The 19,104-nt window shown below is 35.0% G+C and overlaps 1 protein-coding gene across 1 annotated transcript in view; it reads right to left on the reverse strand.

The window, feature by feature from the left end:
- Window positions 1–19,104, reverse strand: part of hiw (MYC binding protein highwire) — a 242,193-nt gene that overhangs the window by 15,573 nt on the left and 207,516 nt on the right. Inside the window, exons 45-61 of the mRNA XM_088232701.1 lie at window positions 18,206–18,403; window positions 16,220–16,417; window positions 14,397–14,521; window positions 12,421–12,553; window positions 11,432–11,649; window positions 10,295–10,420; window positions 9,676–9,878; window positions 9,427–9,553; window positions 8,634–8,858; window positions 8,003–8,117; window positions 7,386–7,585; window positions 6,512–6,649; window positions 4,863–5,042; window positions 4,677–4,790; window positions 3,101–3,397; window positions 2,631–2,803; window positions 1,303–1,501 (exon numbers count right to left, since the gene is read on the reverse strand). Coding sequence (XP_088088827.1) covers window positions 1,303–1,501; window positions 2,631–2,803; window positions 3,101–3,397; window positions 4,677–4,790; window positions 4,863–5,042; window positions 6,512–6,649; window positions 7,386–7,585; window positions 8,003–8,117; window positions 8,634–8,858; window positions 9,427–9,553; window positions 9,676–9,878; window positions 10,295–10,420; window positions 11,432–11,649; window positions 12,421–12,553; window positions 14,397–14,521; window positions 16,220–16,417; window positions 18,206–18,403 — 2,969 coding nt within the window. The remainder of the gene's footprint in view (window positions 1–1,302; window positions 1,502–2,630; window positions 2,804–3,100; window positions 3,398–4,676; window positions 4,791–4,862; window positions 5,043–6,511; window positions 6,650–7,385; window positions 7,586–8,002; window positions 8,118–8,633; window positions 8,859–9,426; window positions 9,554–9,675; window positions 9,879–10,294; window positions 10,421–11,431; window positions 11,650–12,420; window positions 12,554–14,396; window positions 14,522–16,219; window positions 16,418–18,205; window positions 18,404–19,104) is intronic.

Genomic DNA, 19,104 nt, shown 5'->3' on the forward strand with positions numbered 1-19,104 from the left:
TTGAGAAAATGTGGAAGTTTAAACATTTAAGAATTGTGAATGTCACAATGTGTAAAGTGGCCACCTTAACCAGTCAATGACAGATGATAAGCCCTGTAAATGCCTAGACTTCCATATTCTCTTCTCAAAAATATTTTCCCTCTTTGTCGCAATAAATTTAAAGCCAATTTTGTTGAAATGCGTTCAAATTTAGGATAATTCCGGCCTCATTAGTACTAATGGTGTAATTCGGCTAGGCAACATGATAAACTCCTCAAAAATAATGTTTTCATCACTAATTACCTCACATTATGCTTTTTAAAGGAGGGGGGGTTTCTAGACATTTGAACATCATTGTACTTATGTTTAATAATTTAAATGCATCAATTTTTTCACCATCATTTCCCTACTCGCACCAGTGGTGCATAGGGCACTGCACTAGCACTGCAATTGCAGCATATTTTGATCATTAAACATGAAGGCAAGATGATCAGCCTGACCCTTAAGATCCAGTCTGGGGGCTAAAAAATATTGCAGTGAAAATATTTCATGTCAAGCTTACTATTTACAATTTCTATTTAGAAATGAACCTTAGGCATTGTAGGAAAAACTTTGATTAACCTTGAGGCGGATTTTTTTTCATTTTTCAGAGTCGTTCAGAGCGTTTGCCTAGCATGCAAGAGGTCTCAGGTTCAATTCCCGACATGGATGACATGAAATATTTATTTAACAATATGTTTTTGCACTATAATATTTCAAAGTACCTGGACTATGGCACCTGAATGTAAAAAAAAATACGGTGAGATTGGTTTTCCAACGCAGTGCCCTATGCACCATTAGGTGCGTAAAGGGTATGATGGTAATGACATAGGTTAGAGTAGAACACATTTTAGAATAATTTCTACTGTCTGTGTTCGCCTGTTTTTCTCTGTCTCCAGGCGGATGAAGAATACAGTTCTACATGTGAAATAGAACCAGAACCCTGGACGAATGTCTACAACCCGATGGCTACTCTAAGGAAAAAATCCTGAATAAGGAAATCGAGTATAAGTAATAAGTCCGCCTCATTGTACAGTGGTTGGTGAGTTTGCCTACTATTCTTAAGATTCTGGGTTCAATCGTGGCTGGCCGGATGTGAAATTGATATAAAAGGTTTTTTAACTGCAATAATTCATTATGCCTGGACTGACACTTGAAGCGTTGGACTGATCACCTTGCTTTCACGTAACAGATGATGAGCTGCGTTTGGTTTACCAATGCAGCGACCTTGCTCCACTGGATGCGGGAAGGGGGATGACGATGGAATATTGACAGACTAATTACCGTGCGAATGTGGTTCCTGGACAGACGGCTGAGATGAAGGAAGCGGTCACACTCGGTGCACATCGGTCCACAGTGCTGGCACTCCATAATGGCCAGGGTTGCTCCATCATCATGGTTGGCACATAGTGGTCTTATCTCATTCATCTGCCTCGGTTTACTTTCCCCGCCGACCACATCCTGCCAGTTACGTTGACTCAACCTGAGAAATTAATTCGTTAGCTTGATTACTGATATCTTAAAATGCAAATTTGCTAACTCCACTTTTTGATGAAAAAGACTGAAGACCCGAAGAAAGATATTTTTAGTCGGGTATTAGTTTTGTAATTATTGGCCTCACTAGGAAACATTTATGCTGAAAAAATAAAAAAATTCACTTGAGAGACAAAAAATGTAATTTTCCTCTCTGTTTTCGGATACTCGTGCAATAAATTAGACATTTTCAAAACCATCGCAAATACCCTTAAAAATGTATAACTCCTTAGTGTAAATATATCTGCTTTTTTAAGTTAGTAAATTTTTAAAATTAGGGTATCGTTATGTTATTATTATTCATTACAGGCAGGTAGGCAACCTTTGCTGATGCGCCTATATCTCGTGTACTGATTTTTGTCTGCGTTCTTCTTTCTTCGAAAAAGCATCCAAACTGGTTGACCAAAATCGAATGGACAACTAGGCTTGAGGAAACGCGAGCGAAGTACGACTTTGATTGCGTTAGAGTTAGATGGATATATGACAAATGAACGAACTTACGAAACGAAATTGTGACAGAATGAGCCTGCGATTTTTTTAAAAATTAGTAGTTACAAGAAGGTTCATAATGTAATTCTTGGTAAGGCAAAAGTGGAAAAGTTCCTACAATAAGTCAGTCTATAAGTAACCAAAACTCCCCCCTTTTCCTAACAATAAAGATTACTTGGATTTTATAAAAGTGACGTGAAGTGAAATAAAAGCATTCCTTTGCTACAACACACAACGTATCTAGTATAGTATTTCAAAAACATTCCTAAGCTAGCTTTTTTTATTACCTAATGAACACTATTGCACATGACAAATAATAGTTACAGGACAAGTTCAAATTATTAATAATAATTTGTTTCTCAGTAGTTAAAAACAAACAGCCTAAATCAACACCTACGTTATCTAGGTTTTTATTGTAACTTATAGGTTGAATCATTCTGGGTGATTGGAAGCCACTACAGTTGGCTGGGAAACAGTATTCGCTGTGCATTGTCAAAATATGGTCAAAGATGTAAGATTCATTTTAGTTTTGGACCAAATCAAATAAATTATCTATAATAAAGCATGAAAATGATGTAGCAGAAACCTACCTGTCAACTTGCATGTCGTCAATAACACATAGTGAACCAAGAGCTCTCCACAGTATTGGTGAAGAGAGACAGCTAGAAACAGTCCTCTCTTCTTCCTTGATCATGGTGAGCACAAACAGGTTCTGGGCCATGGCGGATATAGCTGTCTGCTTCCACGCATCTGACATTTTTCCCTTTAAAGAAATATTCCATTAAAAACCATTTTGTTATCAAGTTGTAACTACTATGATGAAGACGTATAGTGGGATTTGCATGTTAGTGTAATAGTGTCCTGACGAAGAGACCTCATACCATATAATTATTTGAGTTTTACGTAGGCTATAGCCATCTTTTCACTACAAATGTCTTTTGGATTGACATTTCGTAAGTGAGAGAGACAATTTTAATGGCAATAGCAATAATTGCAAACCTGCAATTCACCTCTTTAATTCTGCTTGCTGGCCTGTTGTGGAACAAATGGTAAAACTAACCTGCATCATATCAAGAAGCAGTTGTCCGACAAGCTCCGCATGCCCGCGGGACATAGTTCCGTGCAGGAACCACGGCACGTCTGCTCTGCCAGCCAGGCATGCGGCCATATTTGTCGGGGCACTCAGCCCATTGAGTCCGCTGGCTCTGCCCTTCACCTGCGCAGTGAGTGCCTTGCTCAAGCAGCTGACCAGGTGGTCGATAAATGTACCCTGGGGAGCCACTTTCCCGAAGGCAAGGACATTTGTCATGCGACGCGGGGTCACTTCGTCAATCATCCTACGTAGCACAGCAATCACCTAAAATTTAAATCAGTAAAAAAAAAAAATTCCATAATCACTATAACTTTGAAGATATGACCTGATGAAATTCAAAATGCATATTTACTATCTGCACTTAGTGGTGCATATGGCCCACAACGTTTGCCATTTGCACATTAAATATAAATTAAATTAAAGAACGAAAAAAAAGGTTCAAAAGGGTTGAAGAAAAATAAAACTCAACAGTTTTTAAGAAATCAAAAGCAATGTCCCAGAACTGACTTATGTTCAAGGAAAGTTGTTTGAAGAAATACCAGAAAGCATTGAAAAAAATTGAAAAGTGTAAATAAGTTTTAAATTAAATATAAAGAGAATATACATAATAAATACTAGATAAAATATAGTAGTGAACATCAATAAGTTAATGTAAGTGTACAGATCAAATTTCATCAATTAGGACAATAAAAGTCACCATCATCATCTTAATCATTTTTGTTACATAAAAGTAAGTCTTACGCTTCAGGTACCAGCATAGGGACTATGAAATATTCTAGTGTGAAAACACCCCTTTAAATAAATATATCAACCATGATGGGAATCGAACCCGAGACCTCTTTAATGGTAGGCAAACGTGCTGACCATTACATCACGAGGCCGTCTGCTGTACAATGCTGATAAATAATGTGTTGTAAATATTGTACGAGACTATGTTAATCATACAACTAGGTAATTTATTTTTTTACAAAAAAAATCATTTCTATAGTTATATGAATCATTTGGCGGCCTCCAAGGTGTAGTGATAAGACACTTGACTCGCACACGGAAGGTTGCGAATGGAAATTCCTGTGAAAACAAAAATTTTATGTGATTTTTCTCAAGTCCGAGTGTACTGAGTATTCACTACTGTAATTGGGCCTCAGTACCTGTTGTGTTGCAAAAAACATATTTTTTTTGTGTTTCTTTTATATTTTTACAGTTCTTATGTTTTTACAGTCAATTGAGCAAATAATACATTAAGTTATGGCATTACCACATTGTTTTTGCTCTCTTGTAAAATGGCCAACTGTACTTCCGGTGGTTTGATAGATCAAGTCTTGTATTTTATGTAGGCTCATGTGGCATCACAGAGTCACACAAGGGTTACATAATTTGGTATTGGCTGTTATGGTAATCAATATTCTGTTTTTATTATTATGCTATATGAATATTTTTACAGAATTTATTTAAGAGTCCTACTCACTAGGGAAAAACTTGTTCTATGGAGGACTGAATAATTAATGTGTAAAATAAGTTTTAAAAATTAATGTTCTATACAGACCTGACGCTGAACTCTTGCACTACCAGTATGAAGCAATGTCAGAAGGTCCTGAATAAGAAATAAGTGTTCAGCCAGGTATGCTCGCCCAAGACAACTGCCCGACAAGGCCAGAACCTAAAACAAATGAAGAAATGTAAAAAAAGTTTAAAACACTGGTAAATCAAGCAACAACCGGTTTTAACATACCATCGAGAGCATCTCAAAAATGTACTCATCCACTTGGAGAGTAATGTGGCGTAGTTCAACTCCATCTTCATCTACTATGGTTGAGTTGGAAGCCATGTCTTGCAAACAGTTGTTCAATTCCCAATGCTCTCGTGCCCTTTGAGCTTCAGAACTTACTGCATTTACAATATGCACCATGACCTGAAATAATAATATTATGATCATTATTACCTCATCCACACCTAATAGTAATTAAGGCACTGCATCGGCATTTCTATTGTAGCGGATGAGTGACCATTTGTAATGTACACAAAGGCAAGATCAGTTTTACACTTTGGGTGCCAGTCCAGAGACTATGCGTTAAATCATCTTTTAAAATAATATTCCATTGCGAGCTTGCTGGGAACTGAATTCAGGATTTCGCGATAGGCAAATGCACTATCCAGTATACCAAGAGGCCAACTAATTTTCACTTAGTTATCGTCTTCAGGATTTTTACCTGAGTAGTTATTGAGTGGATAATACTTATCCAGGATTCTCCTTCTATTTATATCTATCTATCACACAACTGTATTTCTATTTATTCTGTCACCACACGAAAATAATACATTATGCAGCCCGTGCATTGATTGTCAGGTTGCACCAAATGGCAGCTTTCTGGAGATTGAGTATTTACTCAGTGAAAACTAAATGCCGCCGATATAATGCTTGTTCATTTTTAATTTAACAGGCATTATATCAGCGTTAAATTTAGTTAAATTTGTGTTAAAAAATATAAAGGTGCTGCATGTCTAGAGCGAAAAAAAGGTTAAGGAAAAAAAAACAACTAATGATCGATTGCTGAAGCGATTATGCCTAAGAACTGAGTTTATTCAAGCTGGTAGTGTTCCAATTAGCGTTCATACCACAATTATATCATTGACTATGGGGATATGGTTTTTGGGCGAGGAGGCCTGCAAAAACAGCACGTCTGGAGAAAAAGTGTGTGCTAAAACTTAAAATTAGCAAAAAATATTGAAATGGGACTAAAATATATATGCAACTTTTAATTTTCTCCAATGAGAGTAAATTTATATTCTTTGGTTGAATGGAATTCGGTAGGGTGGAATGGAGATCTGGACAACGATTAAGCGCCAAATGTTGTCAGCCGAAAGAGAAACATCCTGTCTGGCAAATGATTTTTTTTCTTTTTAAAAAGGACATTTGGCATTCATCAATGGAACAACAAATGCCAAAGTTCATTTAAAAAATTCGGAAGACTTTTTATTCCCGTCAATTGAATTGCATTGTTTACATATTTCTGAGTGGATTTTTCAAGATGACTGCACTGCGTCATCGGGCAAAAACTGTTTTTTTTTCTCCCCATAATATGACTCTGATAATTAATATGTATATGTAAAAAAATAAACCTCTTCAAGTTTATTTATTTGTTGATTTTTTCACAAATAAACACACTTCTTTAAAATAAAAATAAGACATGTTTTCAGGGCAAGATTTTTTTTTAGTTCTATTAGAAACCTATCATTTTATAGCATGAAATTGAATACTTACAATAATATAAGAAAAAATAAGATATATTACAAACAAACCATTTTCTTTGAGCTGAAAACATTTCAACGCTCACTACTGCATTTATTTTGAATAATTTATACTTTATATTATGAGCATACCTGTTTTTGAAGACTATTCAATTTTTTCTTAGAGAATAAAATTCCAACCATGTGTTCCTTAAGATCCTTGTGCTCTCGCTCTTCTTCATAGACTTCATCAAAATCGTCTAGGTCCTCCAATATTAATTTTCCAAAAACCTGTAAAATGCACACCACCATAAAAAAAATTGACATAACTAAAATAGTTTACCATGTTCAAAACACGCATTGTAAATGAATGACTTTTTATATGAGTATGTAAAAACAGATAAACAATTAGCATAGGTTACAATTCTTTGAAATCACTATGTTAAAAATCACAAATTTAAAGCTTTAATTATAGTTTTTATTTGGTAAATGATTTTTTATATAAAATTTCCAAAATAGTAAATCAAAAACAACATTAAATAGAAACCATCAATAATTTATTTGCTGATATTATATTTTCATGACTAATGCGTTCCAACAAAGATTCTTCAGAATAAAAATACTGAACAAATCAACAACAACATTTCAATCGCACTAAGATTCAACACTGATTTTCCAGCGAATTGGAGCAACTAGATAGGCATGGAATAAAATGAGTCATTCCTTTACCTCTCATATTTCCAGACTTTTTGTAGACTTTTCATAAGCCAATTTAATTCAAACATTGGGCGTAAATGTTTTATTTTTAAAGGAATAACCCGCTAAGCCTCTATTTAGAGACTCGTCAGCAGGTAGGAAAGAGGGGATATGGAAGGAGGTAATGAAATATACACCACAACACCCAGACTAATCGAGAAAAAAATCTTACTTGAATTTTTTTTCTTGCAACTGGCAGGAATCGAACCAGCGATGCCCGTTTCACAGTTTATTTGTATTAGTTAAAATACTTTAAAGATTTAGAACTTACTTGAGACGTTATAAGACGAAACACTCTGAGAGTTTCCAATTCGGTGTATTTCTGTAGTGTAACATTAGCGGGCAAAATGCGCTTGTTATTATCGACCACGGGCAACCCGAGAACGCGTACTTGACGAACTCTCACAAAGTTGTCAGGTCCACGAATGTCACACCTGATAACCATTTGGCTGTTGTGTCGCTCGTTGTTATCTAAAACAAATAATATTTTCAATGTACAATAATATTGTGTTTTGGCGGATGAAAAACACAGTTCTGTGTTCTTTTTGCTACCATTCGTGTTTGCAATATGGTCATGAGAAATAATGACAATATTTGACGCAAGACCTCCATATAATTAGCCAAACTCACAGTTCTGTATGCGAAATAGAACCACAACCTTGAAAATATTTTTGACTCGATGACTTGTGTAAAAATCCTAAAAAAAAATCGAGGAGAGATAAGTCCCTCTCGTAGTGTAATGATAGGCCACGTGGCATTTTTAACATACACCGGTTGTGGTTGACGTTCAGCATGACGTTAATAATTATTACTAAAAGGATCGGTATTGGTAACATACTTGTGTTTTTTAAGTGATAATATTTTTACAAAATAATACACATTTCTTACATGGTAAGGCCCACATGATCCAGCCTGAAGATTGCGGTGTGAGATCAAAATTGTGGAGTAGCACGAAGTCTTCGGTGCTGTATCCATATGTGAAGGACACCTTAAATATTTTGCACTGTAATACAAAATAAACCATTATCTAAGTGAATTGGACATGTTATGTTCAGTAAATAAGTGATTATATACATTTTCATAAAAGTTTCAAATCAAAATACATGGTACGCTTTATAATATGTTTTGTTTATATAAACATTTCGAACACTGTATAATATTTACCAGTTTGAAGAAGCCTGTAAGGGAGTAAATTAATAATTGTTCAAAGCGGAAGTGTACCAAGCACCGTATTTCCTCAATTATAGGACATGTGTTTTTTTCCTATGGCAGGTTAAAAGTGGTCACTTAAACCGACCAGTGACAGATCATAAGCCCTGTACATCCCTAGACTTACATATTCCCTCAAAAATGTTTTCCCTCTCTATTGCAATAAATTTAGGTCTTAATAACTCCCTAGGGAGTGAAATACGTACGTATTGTTTAATTTTGTATTGCTGCTTGGTTTCAATAAATAAATAAAATAAATTGTCAAAGCTTTAGACACACCCTAAATGTTATTGATTATAGTTATATTTACCGCAATATCTCTTGTATTGTCTATGTGCAGGTGGACGGAGGAGGGTGCGACGGCCACGGGACAGGTGACTTGCACCCATTTGGCACGGCCACGCTCCTCTTCCGTAGACTCCCAGAATGTCTCCGTACAGCCGTCTGTCAGGGCCCCCTCCTGGATCTGGCGTGAGGAAGTCGTCACCTCGCATTGGTGCGTTATATCCGGGTATACCATGATCTCCATTGGTTCCTAAAAAGTTAACAAAATTACATCAACCTGCGGGTACGATATCCATAGATCGACGACACACGCACGCAAAATGATTTTACCAGTAATCTAGAGCTTGAACTAAAGAAGCAGCTTATCATTTTCTGTTATATACCACAAGACCAAAATTATTACACACGGGATATTAACTGAATAATGAAATCGGGTGAAATATTAAGTGCAATGTTCTGGAGTACAGTAACTTTATTCCTGTTTAATCCACGACTATTTTGCATAGAATTGCAAAAAGTCTAACAAAAAACATTAGTTTATTTTTATATTGTCATGATCAAACAGTCTGTCACCAAAATGATCAGTCTTACGCTTCAGATGACAGTACAGGGACTATAAAATATTTCAATGTGAGAACACCATTTTAAACGAAAATATTGTGTCAAATATTTTGGGAATCAAGCCTGAAACTTCTTGCTTAGTAGTCGAATGCCCTAATAACTAAATGCTGTCTCTGAATTTGTATTACGTTAGTGTACAATTTTGATTGTGAAAACTTATTTTTGATTTATCTGGATTACTCAATAATGTAAATTACCATTTCATGAACATTTTCTATAGCATTGCTTGGTCCTGCGACTGGTTCTAGTTGAGAAACTGTGACCTCATCGTTCATTTCTTCTGTGTGGGACAGAAAACTGCTTATGCTGTTAAAGATCTGGGACCTAAACACAAATAAAACAATATTTTCAAATTTGCCAAAGTGAAACATAATTAGTATGAAATTTATTAAACTGAAGACTTTAAAATATTTAGACTTCTGGTTCTGTTAGGTTCTGCTGGTTACCTGTGCAAGAAGCTGTGATCTTTGGTCTCGTACTGGAGGGCCCAGCAGCGGATGGCCTGTAGGGCCGCTGGACAGGCTGGAGGCAGGATGGGCATGAGGCGGCTGATGGCCTGCAGCAGCTCATGCAAGGCATTACGTACTCCGAGACGCAGACCAGCGCCGGCCAGCTCTTCAGACCACTTGCTGGCCTCTTCATCATTGGCCTATAGATTTCAGTTCAAATTTAATAACTCTTAAGACTGCGCTAAAAATTCCTCTGAAAACGGTGCTGTGACGTCGTGTTACATTAAGCAAAATATGAGATATTTAAAGATACATCAAAGTTACACAAAAGTTAAAAATAGAGTTAGAATTAGTTATTATTATTAACCGTTCATTAATTAATTCCATAGGCAAAATGGTGAATATTACACAGTGTGCAAAGTGGCAACTGAAACCAGCCAATGACAGGTCATAAGCCCTGTAAATGCCTAGACTTTTATATTTCCTTCTCTGAAACGTTCTCCATCTCCGTTGATATTTGATAATGGTTAATGTTATTATACTATTTTTAGGCTTGAGATGTTCATTTATGCGTAATTTTGTGCAAGTAAATTAAATGTATGTAAAATAAACTTACATTATCATTATCCCTGTTATTGTCAACTGCTGATGGCTGATACTGCTCCATGGCACTGTTGAACCACCATGTGAGGTCATGCAGACACATGGGTTGAGTAGCATAGCGTAACATCCAGTTTAGTGCCTAGAACATTGTTTCAATCATAAATAAATATTATTATTTTGTGGTTCCCGCCTTTAACTTACATACACCAAATCCCAGGTTACGTTTCGGACATGCTCGACATGGAATGTTAAATGTAAGCGTGTGTTTTTGATACATTAATGAGGAAGTTCAGTGTTACGGAAAATTAGATATAAAATATGTTTTCCTACATGCGGTAAAAATTAGAGTACGTATTTAATTATTATGCAGCCAAGTTTCTCAAAAATGTAGGAAATAATTTTTTAAATGAACTACTTTAAACTATGTCACATTCATTTAAAGTTCTTCCCAAATAACCAATGATAGAGTGCTGTGATAGATTTCCAGTTTCCGGGAAGCCAACTCACCTATCAGCAGAACTCACTGACTAGAACTTGTGACGTCACGGGATAAGTAATTTCAAAATTACAAAACTTAAAAAAATCGTGGCACTGATAATACGATACATAAATATTTTTTTAGTTTGATAGTATTAACAAACAAAAAAAACACTAAACTTCCTCATACAAGCTGCAATTATTAATATACTGATGCAATGCTGAAAAATGTGGATAAATTCCTTTTATATTTGAAATTATGCTAATAATTATTGGTGTTAATTCAATTTTGATTTGATATATTGAAATATGGGATTTATTTTCGATATTCGCATTTTTGTTATTGGATTGGCATTAGTTTTAGACTAGAATAATTTTACTCATATGGTGTCTGTCCATTCCACTACAGTCAACACATTTAGAAACAGCTTAAATGTTTTTTTTACAAAAAGTACGACACAAAAATGTGTCATAGATATAGGCACACCAGCAAAGGCGGCTTCTCAATAATAATAATTAGATAAAAAAAATATTTGGTAACTTGGTAGCTTAATTTGCACTTTTTTTTGTAATAAAATTTGAGTACACTATTTTAATTCATTTGTCGATTGACATCTATAACTACGCAATTGGGATCTTTTAAAGGCGATAATTAATTATAAATAATGCATACCTCTAGACCATACTTGCGAAGGGCAGCAAAACGCACAGAATCCACCATTTTCTTCTTCAGAACATTGATATCTTTGTTTAGCAGAAGCGCCATGACGGGGCGACTAAGAAGGCTCTCTGGACAAATAGTCACAGGAGATACAGAATTGATTTCTTCTCCAGTTGGAACCACCAAACTTAGAAGGGCTGGACTCGGGTGGCACAGCAATGAGGAACTGCCTGTTTGAAACATAATATTAGTAAGCCTTTGTCTAAAGCAAGAGGTAAAGCATTCAAAAATATTTCATTTTTATTTTTCGAAAGCTATCCAGGAATTGATTTTAACATCTAGAAAAGAGATTGAGCCCTTTGACCTCATGAATATAACACTGACATGTGCCTCTACTGTGCATCACTGTATGAGTGTAAATAAAATCATAATTTTAACTATAAAAGGCGTAAAAAATAATACGGTTTTATCAAACATGTGTTGAGATTAGGGTAGTAATTGACTACGTATTGAAACTCTGGTGGCTTAATCATTTAAGGGCAATACGGTTGTATTGTTTGAGTTTTGGGTTGTGGATAAATTTATACAGGTGTCAACATATATTTACTAAGTGGTAATAGTATCCGTTTTAACAAAGTATTAAAAATAAGAAATGTATTAACTGATATAATTTTACAAGTTTAAAATCAAGGAGCCTTTTCCTCGACCCTACGCCTGTGAATGTCATAATACCATTGTGACACTAAAAATCATACAAAACACGTACGTGCATTTAATACATTATATGAATTATTACATTTTAAGATGAAACTTTAAGTTTTCAATAATTCGCATCGGTAGAGGAGAATAGGTGATATGCATGCATGTTATGCTATCGAAGCAATAAATTACTCACAGTAACCTTATCTTAATCAAATAGGTTAAACAATACATGGACCCCTGTGCTATAAATTTATAAATTAAGATGAATGTCAGTTTTACTAAAAGAGAGGGGATCTTACTGGTATAACGATGCCTGCGATATATCCCGTCACTTGGCCTTAGTGGCTGTAGGCTGTCTGGTCCCATGGAGGCGGAGCGAGGGAAACGAGAAGCACTCTCTGTACTATTTTCAGGACTGCCATCTCCAAAGACCTGCGACACAAACATTCAAATACGTATATTATGCAAACAGCATAGAGTTAAGAATTGTCCAGAAGGAACGTAGAATTTTATTTGAATACATCACTGTGTCCGAAAAACCCCCCACTTTGCCCCACTTTCACCGAGCGCATGCTTGAAGTTGCCGCGTAATGTTACCAGATCGCGAAAAATATAATCATAACACAAATGTAAGATAACAATATTTAAATTTCCATTAGGCGCGGAGAAGGAATGATGAACATTCACCATTCTGTCTATGTTTGGTCATAAGTCCTGTAAATGCCAAGACTTCCATATTTCCATCCCAAAATGTTTTACCTCTAAATAACTCCCTAAGGAGGAAATCCAGAAAGTCTGCAAACATTTGAACATACTAAAAACATTGTTGAATTAACTAACTGGTATAAGAAGTATACAAATTGGAAAATTGTTTCCAGGCATTGCCTAGTAGGTGAATTGGTTCAGCCGGATGAATCTCATCCACATTATAAAGGATTCAGCTCTTTTACTTCACAAAAGTCAGCAGATGGAGGAGTCGAGATAATGTGGATATTTAAACATAGGCAGAATGGTGAATGTTACACAGTGTGTAAAGTGGCCACTTAAACCAGCCAATGACAGGTCATAAGCCCTGTAAATGCCTAGAGAGCAGGCTATACAAAAATAGCCTATAGAGACGCGTGCCTTTGTGCGCGCATTACGTCGAGGTCAAGTAGTGCGAACAATTTTAGATTTTGTACATTTGGAGACAACTATTAGAAGCTTGATGAAAAAACACTAGGACAATATGAATATTGACACAACAGCAGTTCAGATGAGAGTTATGTTTGATGTTTAACAAGCGTCGATAATACAGGGTTGACTTTGGGAGTCCTCATTAGTATTGAGTGTTATTTTTTGATAAATTTAGTTTGTCGCATTATCTGATGCTTTTATTTTATTATTTCGCTGGGGTTTAATTGTTTATTTATTTTCTTTGTGTTATAAAACAAATATTTGTGGACAGAAAAGTGCATTTATATTACTTCTCAATGTTATAGTGAAATGCGCAAGTCTGTGTTTGTTTATTTTATAAGATCTATGTATTATCGGGACCTAAATTTGATGTGTTTAAGATTTATTGTAAGTTTTTAAAAATAGTTTTCCCTGATTAAATAATAATTATTGTACAACGTATGAAATATACAATGATGTAGAATATGAATTTATGTGGCAAGTGACAAAACCCTGACATTTTGTGAAAATTTTAATAGTATTTTTCTGAGGCAATGGTGTCTTAAATGACTTTTTTAGAATACATCTTTTCTAAAAATTGCCAAAAATTTACAGCCTGCTGGGAACTGCCATAGCAATACCTAGCGGCATAGAAAGGTTAAGATTATTATAACAGAGGTGGAGAACATTTTAGAGGAGGAAGTATGGAAATCTATAGATTTGATGTTAAATGTGCCAGTATTATATAGGTTTCCTGGAAATAAATATTTATGCATATGACGTACGCCAAGAATCGAACCTAGGGCCAAGAATCGAACCCAGGGTCTCAGACATGGTAGGCAAGTTCACCATAAGGCAAACTTATCTCCACCCAAAACTATTTTTGAGAATTTTTCTCTGAGATTAGTGATCGAGTCAAAAGCGCTCATCTAGGGTTTTAGTTTTATTTTACTGAGAGAACTATATTCTTCAATCTGCTCCGAAATGGAAAAGATGATTAATTTTTAAGATACTGATTAGTTTGGATATAATGTGTTCATATTGAAATTCAAAGACTTTTTGAGTCTTGAGATATTGATAAATAATGAGTTGTATTATTCACTTTACAAAGAGTACTTACATCTTCATTGGAAAGCACCAATTCTGCATGATCATCAGGTTTCAGTAGTTCTGTAGCCACAAAAGCGGGAACTGGATGCCAGGGAGAGATTTCTTGCACAGAGTCAGTCACTCTCTTGTCATTTTCTATAAACCCAACATTAAATTATACATTTCATTTTATTGATATTTTAATGAGATATTATGTCTCAAATATTGGCAGGGTCAAGTGGAGCATATTTTGCAGTTGCATTCCATCAGCAACACTGCCAATATCCCTACTCCCTAGCATCCGTGAGTGGTCTCTTAGGCCCCACGATCCTTGGGCTATGTGACCACTGGGATTGACATCAGTGCCATAGTAGATATGAATGGCGAGTGTCCGGTGCCATAAAACGGGACTCCTCCAGCGAAGGATAAATAATCTGGGCAGAAAATTCTACCGAAGAAGGCAACGGGAAACCGCTTCGATCTCCCCAGTTCCCCAGGATATCACTATAGAGAGATTTCTCCCAAGTGGTCATCAATATCAGGGGGACCTGACATGACACATGAAGAATAATAAGATTTTTATTATATGTGTCGGCTCCCTTTCCCTTACTCTTGCTCCCTAAGGTTACTAAAACTATATATATTTTATTTTTTTTAAATCAATAGAATTTCTCCATTAACTTTTGTTTTTGTTCACTGACTATTATCGATTATTTTCATAGAAAGAAATAAATGTAGAAATAGATGTAGAAAGAGAAAAATATGCAATCATTTCAAAGATCATTAATTTCACCGGTGAGATCACAATAATTAAATGTGATTTTTCTCAAGCCTGGGTCTTTTGTGATGTAATCCGATGCCATAATTTGTATAAAATGCGTAACAGTAATGGCATCTAGAGTCCAACAAGAAAGGCTTTGGGACCTACCCTTAGGATGCAATTTTTTTTGTTAATTATGATTTTTATACCTGCAGCAAGATGCAGTCTAGCTGAAATGGCTGATATAAGACATCCACGAAAGGCAAAATGTACATTTTTTTAAATGAACGAAATGGCGAAAACACATGGAGCCACGCATGGGGCATAAGTATGACCCTCATTCAGTCATACAAATCATATCATAAAATGAGTTTCTCCCGAGCTTTCCTTCCGGAAATGCCTCCCAGGACATTGTGTTGGGCGTTAAATAATTAATTGTGTCATAAGAATGACACAAGCAATCAATTGCATATTTTTAGTATCTTGAGACGTGATTACTGTTAGTAAGTAAAAAAATTTCAGCAATATTTTGACCATGTCCGAATATTTGTAGAAAACATCTAGATTCCACCAGTTGGGGAGCCATCTATAATGACATAGAGTATTACAATAAAGATGTGGAACATTTTTATGACAGGGATTTGGAAATCTCTCTTGATTTGTCATTGTCCGGTTAAAGTGAACACTTTACACAATGTTGAAATATTGAAATTATTGAAATATGAAATATGTAAAAAAAAATGTTTAACAATGACAGTCATCTTCTGAACAGATTTCCCTAGTGAGGACTCTTAAATAAATTTTGTATAAAAAATATTTTATCAAGTAAACAAAAAATATATATATACTCGTATATAAAACATTCAAAGTTAAAAAATGGAATAATTAAAAAATTATGGATGTTCAAACATTGGCAAAATCGTGCATATTACCATGTATTAAGTGAACACTTTAACCAGCCAATATCAGGTCCCTGTAAATACCTAGACTTCTATATCTCCTTCTCTAAAATGCTCTTCTCTATCGTAATTTGTTGCATTTTTTCATGTTTAATAGTTAGCGACTTTTCTTGAGTAGAGAAAACATGGTCTTACCATCAGCAGCAGAGGATTCTAACTCCAGTAGAAACATGGCGTTTCTCTTGAGGGTGTGATGCGTCTTCACCTTCACTATCTTCTCTTGATTTTCGGCAGACGGATCATTCTTCGCACTCATGGGTGACGATGGTTTACTTCGTTTCATGTGTTTCTCTCGGCACCACTCACACATGATATAGCCGGGTCCCATGTAACCTAAAAACATACAAAAAAGGGTTTTCAGAGTCTGAAGAAGATCTTGAGAAAATGAAAGATGTATTTTTTAATAACATTATACATAGATTTATGAGTACAAAGAATTAGTTTATAGTGACACAACCAGGAACGATCCATGCCTGTGAACTTACCCTGACTCACTAGAAAACACATGTTGAGTCGGGGCACTTGTTATGTATATTTACGCTTGAGTTCAATACTTTTACATATAGCATAGTAGGATGGGAAAGTGTCTTAAAAACTGACGGTCATGTAAAAAAATGTATTTAAAAATGAAATTTTTAATGAAAAAATGACATTATTTATTCACAAGCTAGTAAATTAATAAAAAACACAGACTACTATTGTTTTTTTTAATTGGCAAAAAATTTAATTAATTTATTTGATTATTGCAAGTAAATATTTGTATATAACCACTTATCGGCTTTTCAATTTTTACCGGTTTCGGGACACACCCATCTCTTATACCTAGTAAATTCATACTCCCCCTCCCTAGCCTCCCTTTTTGTACCTATCCCACAAGACTAAACATTACGTTATAAATAGTGCATGTTGGTGTCAGCTTCTAATAGCATGTGTATATCAGCGTTGGTTTATTATTTTTGTGTAACTACTATGAATGATGAAGGTGCAGAGTGAGATTTGCATGTAAGTGTATTAAATGTCCTTACAAAGAGACGGGTATGTCTCGAAACCGGGAGACAAAGGAAAGTTGGTACTATTACAATTATGGATAATTTATTTAGTGCCATTTTTGTGAAAAAGCGTTGGAAAATGTGGCTGTAAGTGGTTATTTACCGACATAATATTTTAGAATATTTGACTACAAAGTTAATGCTTCAAATATTGCTAATAATTAAATTAATTTCCAAATTCTTGAGTTATTTACATTATGAAGACAAAAGTTCCAAGTCCATGGGACTAAAGTCCTGTGTTGAGTTGGGACGGATAGAGTACTAGTATTAACAGAACATCATTGGAAAAATAAATATAAAAGTGATAATATCATATACATGGATGGAGCATAATAATATGGAATGAAAAAACAATGATAAATGTTTTATTTACATGAAATAATCGCATCACTAATTCAAAGAATTGAAAAATCGTTATGGAGTTTCCAACTTAAATCCCTCCTCTTAAGGAAGACCCGGTCCTGATCCTTTTGAAAATTGATTTTGTCCTTTAAAGCTTAATACGAACAAATAAACCGTCACGCCGTTTCACCGTGGAGGTAGGCTGAGGATAGGAATGCCACATCACTCTGTCTTTGCATACAGACCTCGCTTCACATTCACGCGTGACGGTTATTCTGACTTTTGAAATATCTCTCTTCAAGTATTTGTTGAAATTGGTCATGTCAGGTCTATCTCGGTATTCCATCAACATTCGCATCGTTAATCCTTTGAGCTGTTTTTCGATGTCCATTTGCTCAACATGTCCGAACGAACGCAGTACTCCTTTCTTGATTTTGTCTCGATGATGATTGTCTCAGCCTTAGGATATACACTTGTGGATATGGTATTTACGTAAAGAATTCTTGCACTGCTAGCACTTATTATTACGCACTTACTATTAATGTGTTATTTGAACATGAATTTTCAAACAAAAGAACGAACATAAAAAATTGTTTTATGAGATGAAAGTGATAGTAAAAAATAAACATAAAATGAAGAGTATGGTATTTCCAATTTGAAATGTTTGTAATGATTTCCTATTTATTGAACTCCGTCATGATATCTATCTATCTAATTACTATATTGTTACCATCATCAGCCACTCCACACTGTCCATGCCAACTGCACAAATAGAGCCCAGTATAGTTATAGCCCATTCCATTGGATGGACGCCCACAGCCACGATGGTTCTGTAGCAAATGGAGAGTCACTGGCAAGTCCACGAGCTCTAAACATAATTCACACATATGTTTTTCGCAATGTTTAAATACTTCACATGCAGCGGTACCTGAAATAAAACCAAAAATTCATATAAAGGAAAATCAAACTTAGAGTTAATTCATAATTTTAGAAACATTTTAAAAATACTTATACGACACAACAACAATACAGCCAAATGTACTGTCTAAGAAGCACGTCCTGTTGTACCTAATTTACTTTTTGGGCACAACAAATATAAAACACACAGTAAATTACTCGATACCGAAAAACCGAAGGTTAATTAATGTGTCAAACAACTTATAAATGAAATATAAGCACATTGTTATTATTAGAGCACACAAGAATATAATTCATGCGTGCCCTATTTCAAGAATTAAAGTAAATAAATAGGACAACTTTGACAAAGTGGCATTTTTCAGTGGTGGGTCTGAGGTCTGAGGGTCTTTAACTTGCTTAAACGGGTAGCAAAGGAGTATAAATATTTTTAAAAATATAAATATGGTTCAATTGGATAGTTTGGATGGGAGAAGATCACTGTTAAGAGAATAGGAAATAAATAAGTGAAAATATTATGATGATACCCAATTTTATTTGTAAATATAATATTTGTATAGTTATATGTATGTACTTCTATATGAATCTTTGTATTTAATGCACATATTTACGAATGCATTCCAAGTGCTTCTACTCAACATGGATTTTCTTACGAGTCAGAACAAGTTCATAGGCATGAGTTATTCCTGGTTGTGTAGCTATTAGTTGAGTCAT

Source organism: Micrasema longulum, unplaced genomic scaffold, assembly GCF_059751315.1.
Source record: "Micrasema longulum isolate JH-2025_06_02 unplaced genomic scaffold, ASM5975131v1 h1tg001011l, whole genome shotgun sequence".
Taxonomy (NCBI): Eukaryota; Metazoa; Arthropoda; class Insecta; order Trichoptera; family Brachycentridae; genus Micrasema; species Micrasema longulum.